The 9,053-nt window shown below is 37.2% G+C and overlaps 1 protein-coding gene across 1 annotated transcript in view; it reads right to left on the reverse strand.

Moving 5' to 3' along the window:
- hepacam2 (HEPACAM family member 2) overlaps window positions 1-7,081 on the reverse strand; it is a 17,543-nt gene extending 10,462 nt beyond the window's left edge. Inside the window, exons 1-3 of the mRNA XM_024260967.2 lie at window positions 6,828-7,081; window positions 2,735-3,094; window positions 2,366-2,653 (exon numbers count right to left, since the gene is read on the reverse strand). Coding sequence (XP_024116735.1) covers window positions 2,366-2,653; window positions 2,735-3,094; window positions 6,828-6,885 — 706 coding nt within the window. The 5' untranslated portion in view covers window positions 6,886-7,081. The remainder of the gene's footprint in view (window positions 1-2,365; window positions 2,654-2,734; window positions 3,095-6,827) is intronic.
- Between the last annotated feature and the right edge of the window lie 1,972 nt (window positions 7,082-9,053).

Genomic DNA, 9,053 nt, shown 5'->3' on the forward strand with positions numbered 1-9,053 from the left:
GGAAAATAATTTTTCTATTTTCTATTAAACATTAAATCTGCTCGACGAAGACATTTTGCTGCCAATACTGTTTTTATTGTCACTTTTAAAATCAATGCTCACCACAATAATTAAAGATTTGCTAAATTAAATTCCGTTTCACAGCTAAATAGAGCTGCTGTTTATGGAGTTTAGCTCTTTGGCTCAATTAAAATTCTTCCCTTCTCCCTGCCCCTTCTTTTGAAGGGGCTTGTGAAGTCCAAATGGTGTCCAAAATATATTTTTTAGAAACAGTTTTCTTCACATGGATGCGTTCTGAAGCACAGAGGTCTACATTTAAATGTAAGTAATGACTTTTTATTGCAGCATGACCTTTTTAAAGTAATAAAACTGCTGATGTTATGTGTATTTAAGCACTGGAAGCTCTGTGCTAATGCTAGCTAACCGTAATGAATTTTTGTCATAGTATGACCTTTTAAAAGTTATAAAACCGTCGTTGTTATGTATATTTAAGCGCTGGAAGCTCCGCGCTAATGCGAGCTAACCATAATGACTTTTTGTCATAGCATGACATTTTTAAAGTTATAAAACCTCGGTTGTTATGTCTATTCAAGCGCTAAAAGCTCTGTGCTAATGCTAGCTAACCGGCGAGCATTGGTAATGTCATTGAGTGAAAGTGACGTCCAAAATCTGAGACACAACTGTTTCATAACTCTCCGTTTGGAGGGTTTATCTTGACAGTGAAAACATCATCAATGTTTTTGATCAATGTGTCACGTCGGAATAAAAAACAATAGCAGAAATATAATAAAAATGTAAATACGGGGTCGGAGCTACATGGGGGCTGGAGGGGGGCTGCCCTCCCCAAAAAGCATTGTACCCCAATTTTTGAGTAAATATTAGTATCATTTTTCTCCAAGTATTCCAAACATAACTGGAATTGGGTTTCTGAATAAATGTTGAGGCCCTCAAATTATTTGCTACACCCTTGTAATGTGTATAATGGGCTGTCAGCTACCTAACTTTAGCCAAAATCTAAGCGGTTCCCATGCCATGGCAAGAGGAAGTTTGTATTCTTGGGAAAATTGATTTGACAAATCTTGTTAAAGGTCACAGATCAAAAGTATTGATTGTTGAATTGACCCCTACCATATAAAAGGTTCTAGCTAAAATATATTCTTTGACCAAAACTCAACAATTTTTACAAACCTGTCCAGATACAACTGACGTGTCTACTGAAGTGTATCATCCTTTTTCAGTTGAAACATATCTATGCCAGTTAAACAAAACCCATTCAAAAGTTAGACCAAATTTTGTCTTTGAATTTAATCTTGATCGGGACCGCCAGGAACATGTTGGCATCCAGTCCCATGCAAATTCTTCTGCATAACAGCCTTGTGTTTTCTGCTGCCAGCAAACAGAAGGACCTCACAGGAATTTACATATGACCTAATCGTTCAACAGCAGTGTGCAAAAGGAAGAAGTCAAAATGTAGAAAGGTTCGGCGATATGTTGTTCAGACGTAAATTCCCTCTTATAAAAATACTTTTTCCTTTTTTATTTTTCTTTCCGAAAAAAAAAAACTAATCTGTGTGTCTTTATGTAAGAACTACAGCTACGGCACTACATTAAATTATAAAATATTTGTGAAGAACAAATAAAAACTAAACTATAAAATGGTCAAACTTTCATTGGTACAAGAAGAATCTCTCACAGGTCCTAACTGAAATCTTAATATTTTCTTATCCACAACTCAGCTAAAAGTCCACCTCATGCAAATTAGAAACCCAGAGTTTTACCGATTATCTTCTTAGCGTTCAGAAACAAGAGATGTGATCCTTTGAACACTTTCAAACATTCAACAGAATTGTTCATTTTCTGCTTGTATTAAAAACAAGCCAACAAAGGCTAAAACATATCTGATTTATTGGGAAATATCTAACAGCAGGGGCGGAGCTATGAGAGAGCAAGGGGGGCCAGCTGCCCCTAAGTAAAAAAGTTTGCTCTCTCAATTTTTGAGTCAGTTTTAATGTCATTTTTGACATAGATTAAGAAATCATCAACACAAGGTGATTTAAGATGTTTTGGACACTCAGAAATATGCTGTTCCTTTTGTGGTGAAGGTTGAAGTTGTAGTTTCAAGAATTTTTCCACATTTTGCTGCTGATTTACATTAGTAATAGTATCTCTGCTCAAGGAACTTGTGTTTTTATATTAACAACAATAACACGTATTTTTTGATTGTTTCATTGGCTTTTATTCTTCTGTTCTTATTTCCAAAGTCTTCTCCCGCCCCAATATAAAATGTCCTAGCTCCACCTCTGTCCAAAAGCCTTGACGAACTTTCATTTTTATAAGGTTAGAATTGGTAAGAGAAGTAACTCACAGTAGACGTTGAGCTCCACAGCCTTGCTCTCCAGGGGTTTGCTGACTGGGTTTTTGGCCTGGCATCTGTAAGTCCCCTTGTCCTCCTTCTTCACGGGGTTGATCAGCAGTGTGGATCTGTCTTGAGTGAAGTGATATCTCTCACTGGAACCCAGCTCAACATTGTCCCTGAACCATTTGAACTCAACCCTGGTTCCAGAACTGACAGAACAAGTCCACGTTACGTTTGCTTTGTCCTCGATGACTGAGTGAGATGGGCTCTTGTGGATCTCAGGAACGGAGATGGGGACTGTTTGGGGGGAAAGGTGATGAAGATACTGTCAAACAATCTTCATCAGGTTATAAATGCTGTGATAAACCCGTCACTCACCGTCTACTGTTACTACAACAGTTCTCTCCTCCTTGATGACCCGCCCTGTTTCGTTATGAAACTCGATGTTTAGGCTCAGGTGATAATCCCCCTCATTGTCTCTACTCAAATTCAGGATCCCCAGAGAAATGTTGGGTTCTTTGAAGTTGAGGATGTTCCGGTGCCCCATGTCAATGATTGCACTGTTTTTGGTGAAAGTGACCAAGGTGATCCTGGTTCTACTCGGCTTGGTGTACGACCAGGTTCCCTGGATCTCAGCTTTATCTAGAGGGAAGCGGGTTTCTACGGGTAAAAGCTGGGACTGTCCTTCAATGACGTGATGAACAAGCGAGGGGATGTGGATGAGCTCACAGCTGATCCCTGAAGGAGAAAACAAGAAACGAGAGATCAACATCTGACCAACAAACTACCCATAGCTACTGGAGGAAATTCCTGTTTTGTATCAGTTACAGTTGATTTCAATTCCTTAATGTGTTTTCTCAGCATCCTTTTTCAGTTCCTACTTTTAAAAAAGACGCTTCCAGTATGAGAACAGTTGTATTCAGTACAGGGTTACAGACTTTGGTCAAGATCAAATTGATTGCTTGCTTGCTTGATTGATAGGTTGGTTGGTCAGTTTGATTCAATTGATTGATTAAAAATCGGTCAAATCAATCAATCAAATCAGATAATATGACATATACTGATGGAGCACTTTTAGCTTCTTGAGAAAGCCCAAAGTGCTTTACAATCACAGTCATACACTAATGGCAGCTCCACTGCTGAACACTGCCACCAACCTACAACCACCAGGAGCAATGTGGGATTCAGTGCTCAAGGACACTTCGGCAGTTGGGAGGGTACCGAACCTGTAATCTTCTGACCAGATGTCAACCACTCTACCTCTGCACCAAGGACACCCCAGGTAGTGCGAAGTCTGTATAAACACATCAGTTATGTTTTGAGACTAAAATGTATGTCTTTTATGAGTCAATTTCCAATAAAAAGATTCTGATTCAAACCAATATTGTCTAACAAGATCTGACATTGACTCATAGTTCTTACTTTAGTCATTTGTATATGTCTGCAGCTAAATGAAGCTTTATTTTGTGTAATTAAAATAAAATAAGTTTTGTCTGTGTTCAATTAATACACTAGCTACATTAAGTATCTCATCGAATTTGTATTCCAGCTATTTTGTGACCTTGTTTTAAAAACCAAATCAATTCAGAAAGTTTGCAGTTTCTCCTGGACGTTATTATCGAAGAGTTCTTCTAAATGCTGAACTGTTCTTGTTTTTCTTTATTATTTATTGTTATTATTAACATTGCGACCCTACTGCCTCATAACTATGCGGCCTAAAAAAGTTAATATTATTTAATTACAGTTTTTTGTTAGGTCGGCCAAACTGGTAAATTTCTTACAGAAATGTTGAAAAACAAATGTAATATTAGGAGAACATCATTAGAACAGATTTTTTTATTGTATATTTAACCTAATAACTAGGTTGGGTTTTGGTTGTTTGTTGACTTTCAGGTTTGATCACTGACTGAATATGAGAACTGAACCGAGTGAGTGTGACATCACTCACAGAAAATGGTTTACTTCTGGCTCCAACTAAATGAAGTCAATTCAGCCTCCATTTTCAATCCAGAGTGAGCTTGTTAGAAGTCCAAACCCCTAGAGGCATCTGATTGGTCAGCCAATGGCTTGAATAACTTGGACTACAGAAAAAATATAATAAAAAGAACAAGTTAAAGAATGGTTATTCTGACAAATAGAATGACTGAGTTACAGAGGTGTATTTCTCAGTAGAAGTCTATGGAATTTTGGCTTCTTGGAGCCAATGGGTACTTCCTGTTTCGAACGCAAACGGGGAGGGGCCACTCAGTCCAGTTCTCATATACAGTCAGCCATAGTTTTGACAACTGGAGTTGAGTTTCTATCCAAAAAGACTAGACTTTTTCTTTTTCTTGCAACGTTTTGGTTTTTAAGTCTATATTGCCAGTGTGATTATTCAGATATGACAGCTTCTAATGTCCAATATACTGGGATTTCTCTAAACTTTTTACATCAATTCTGAACTAAAGATGCTCCAACCTTAGACCTGAAAGGGTAATGATTATGTCAGAAAATTAGCAAAAGCGTTGAGCTACACTTAAAAGACAATATCTTTAAGGACTTTGTTAAACCAAATCACGGTGCCTTATCTTTTTGTATTTTTAGTTAAACTTTTTCTTAATTTTGTGTCAAACCTGATGCAGCAATACTGATCCGCTAAAGGATGAAAGGCACTTGATCATATAGACACAAATGACAGTATTTACATTTTTTTTTTGTCTTTTTCTGCTCCATTAATCTTTACATCACTGACTGTCCCACAGGGAGGTGGTAGCATCAAAGAAAAACGACAAATTCAATTTGTGTCCTGAAACTGCTGTGAGTTAATATTGACTGAGCTGATATGAGGTCATTGTTGTCAGACAAGTCACGGGCCTCCCAGATCCACATTCGCTGGAACTCAACCAAATATCTTTAAATATAGTGAAAGGAAAATCTTTTTTTTTTTTTTTTACTGTCAAGTCAGTTTGTTCATCAAAGCTGTCAGCCTAAGTTCTTTCCTTGATTCTGCATTTGATCTGTCACATAAAGCTAAATTAGGCGGCCATGTTTGTTTTTATAAACCTGAAAGCTGATCTTATCTCTAATCATTAGCCAGCTTGTTTAAATAAAAAAGACAAACTAAAAGAGAAAATGAGCTCAATGATCGAGTGAAGAGCTATAAAAACGTTCAGCTTTTTTCTGTTTCGTTTGTTTCTGATTCAGCACCAGTGAACTGAAAGTAACTCACACTTTATTATAGAAGTCTGACAGCTTAAACTTAAAAATATAGTCCGAACTGAAATAACCACTTTTTGAGAAATGGCTAATATTTTTTCAAAGTCACTTCCTGTTTGCTTGCTATTCTCATCATCCACATCCTGTCTGTATTTCCTGCTCGTGACCTCCCGCTGGAGTCAGACGGGTTTCTGGTGACTGATGTCCACGAAGCTCATCACAATAGATCTCCTGTGTGTCTGGCGTTCTAAATAAAACACGCAAACGCCAACGAGACACGTTCTGCTTTCAGGCCTGCAGGCCAGTTTCTGTGTGTGTCGGTGGGAGCGTGTTGTTGTTTTTGAGACGTGTGCTCGACCCGCTCCTTCACTGTTGTCTCCAAACAGCTTGGACATTGTTGTAGGGATAGAGAGGAGATTACCATCAACAAGCGGCAATGGGCTTTTAGGTGAGAGGATATCTTTGTTTAGCAGACACTCAGAGAGGCAGCTACATTCAGAGAACCACCTGCTCCTTATCACCCCCACACACATCCAGGCTGTTTGGACACTAAATAAAGTCGCTCGCTCGCCCGACCACCTCCATCCTCTTAAGGCCGCTTTCAGGTAAAGACAAGTGGAACTTTTGATTATACATTTTGAGCTGTTTTTGTGTGAGTCTAAATCGCTTCTCCTTTCCACTGACCCCATGGTTTTGCCTCCCCAGACAACAGCAGAAATAGCTTATTCTGTGAAGTCACATTGTCACAACTATGTAAAGAGCATGCAAAAATATCCACTTCACAAGAAACAGGGAGTCAACTTTGACCATTTAAGCTTAAAAAAAGATGATTTTCTTTAATCCTTTAACACTGGAGCTCCAGTGTTTATGTTCTTTGATTTACTGTCATTTTTTTTAATTGTTAACACGATCATTTTAGTCGATTTTGAAGGAGAAAAGCGGCTTTTCTCCTTCAAAATCGACTAAAATGATCGTGTTAACAATTAAAAAGTGACAATATGTTAAAGATTTTGTGCTTAAGCATCACTGGGTTGATTAAATCCAACATATTTACAAGGAATTTGTGGTAAGGTTAACATTTTTTACAGTAATATAAACATATAGTGATCTTTAATTGATTTTCTCAGATCAAAAAGTCACACATTTTGGATATTTGATGTAAAATACTACAACACATGTTGAATATCAGTAATTCCACCATGCTTAAATACAAATTCCCTAAATTATTGTACACCAGCAATCCCACAAGTCCCCCCCAACATCACCCAGTGCTCACCTGTGACGACAAACAGAACGGAGCAGACGCACAGGGCTGTTCTTCCAGTCGCCTCCATGGCATCTTATCCTTTGGGGATTTCAGAGACCTGTGACAGACAGACAGGGAATGAAGGATGTGGGACACAGAAGAGGAAGAGGTGGTGGAGGAGGAGGAGGAGAAAAATGTGACTGGCTGTGGTGACAACATTTGCCAGGGAAATAAGAGGAGCTACAGTACATGCAGCTTTTTGGCCCCGCCCACATGTTTCTGGAGGTGTGATGGGAGGTTCACCTGGCAGAAGAAGAGAACGGAGCTTCCCTCAGGACAGGAGTCTCACATTTAGACTGCAAAACAAAAGGGCTTCCATATCAAAGGATTTTGTAATCTGAGAATGAAAAGCAAAAAAGATAAAAATGTAAAGTTTATATTCTTGACTTTTTGAAGAAATTAACTAATTTTATGGGTTAATTTGATGGTTAGACCTTAAAAAATGAATACATTCCTTATAAAAAAACATATTAGTTAAGATAACAAATATAGAGAATTAAGCATCTCCCTTAGTGACATATCACTTTTTTCACTTCTGAGTGTAGTTTGTATGAAGCAGAACTGTGCAGAGAAAGAATTACTCCATTGTGATCGGGCATTAATAAGTACCAGGACTCGTGATGGCACCATTACAAAAACAATCTGTTCATTCTTTAGCCTTGGTGCTTTTGCATGACCATGAGGACAGTAATACATATCAGTCATTACTTTTCTAATAGATTTCTAATAAAATGTCATTTAATAATATTAATAATAATAATAATAATAATAATGTATTTTATTCCTAAGCAGGTTTCAGGGCTCTCAAATAAAAAAAAACAATTAAAAGGAACAAACAGATTATAAAAGTGAAGTTTTAGTGGAAAGAATAAGGAATATGATAGTTTGACTTTTGTTTTAAGGGGTGTCTGCTCCTGATGCACAGTGGAAGTGAGTTCCAGAGTTTGGGGGCGGAGCATCTGAAAGCCCCAGAGAGGATGCTGATCCATTGACTGTATAAGAAAGAACATTTTATTACAGTCAATGTGCTGATCTTAGGGAGGTACCAAAGCAGAGGTCTGCAACCTGCGGCTCCAGAGCCACATGTAGCTCTTTTATCTCTTCATGGTGGCTCTCTGGCTGAAGAAAAATAAAATCATGGTAATTTTCAAAAAATTTAGAGTTCTATTTTAGCTATATGCTAATGTTTTTTGCTAGTTTGTTGTCTACTGGGGGTTTTAGGCTAATTTAGAGTTTAGCTTCTATTTTAGCAACAGGCTAACGCTTTTCACTAATTAGTTTACTGAGGAATTTTATGCTAATCTGGGGTTTAGCTAATATTTTTGCAATATATGCTAACATTTTTGGCTAATTTGTTATCTACTGGGGGTTTTAGGCTAATTTAGAGTTGAACTTTTCTTTTAGGAACATTTTTGGCTGATTTAATTTACTGAGGAATTTTAAGCTAATTTGGAGTTCAGCTACAAATTAAGTAACGAGCTAGTTTGGCCTCTACTAAAGTTAAAAGGTAAAGATAAGGCTCCTCCTAGGTTTTGATCAGTAGAAAACGAGCCCAAATGGCTCTTTTAGTGTTAAAGGTTGCCGACCCCTGTACCAAGGGGTTTGAAATGGGAGGATTTTGAAGTGTTTATGGTCCTTTTGCAAAAACATAGAAACAAAAGGTAATATAAGAGGTGAAATGTAAAAGCACAAAAAACCAAACAAAAAAAGATGCACTAAGACAAGCAAGCATTCAAAGAGGAGAAGTGGAGCTCTGTCGCCAAAATGCCTGAAATACAAATAAGTTTGGTTTTGTGAAATGTTTTTAATAAAATAAGTCAAATAAGAGTTGACCAAAGGAAGCTGCTTTTGCTTAAAAATAAAAAAATAAAAACATTCTATTTCCTGTTTTAAAAATTAACATTCCTTGCAAGTTTTTTCCAGGCCTGTAGATGGGGTCAGAGCCTCAGTTTTTCTCATGTGATTCTTTTACTTCTTCATAGTGGCTGAAATAAAATAAAATAATAATGAATGTCAAAATGAATTTAAATTAGTCAGTATTCATTCATGGTGAAGGTATATGGAAGTTTTTTGAGCCATAATTGAAAGTATTATGCAATTCTCAATTGACAATTCAATACTTAAAAACTGAATTTCAATGAAAGGTCAAGTCGCATATTGAATTGTAAATTGTAAAATGCGTTGTCATTTGAATTA

This window comes from Oryzias melastigma, linkage group LG11 (assembly GCF_002922805.2).
Source record: "Oryzias melastigma strain HK-1 linkage group LG11, ASM292280v2, whole genome shotgun sequence".
Taxonomy (NCBI): domain Eukaryota; kingdom Metazoa; phylum Chordata; class Actinopteri; order Beloniformes; family Adrianichthyidae; genus Oryzias; species Oryzias melastigma.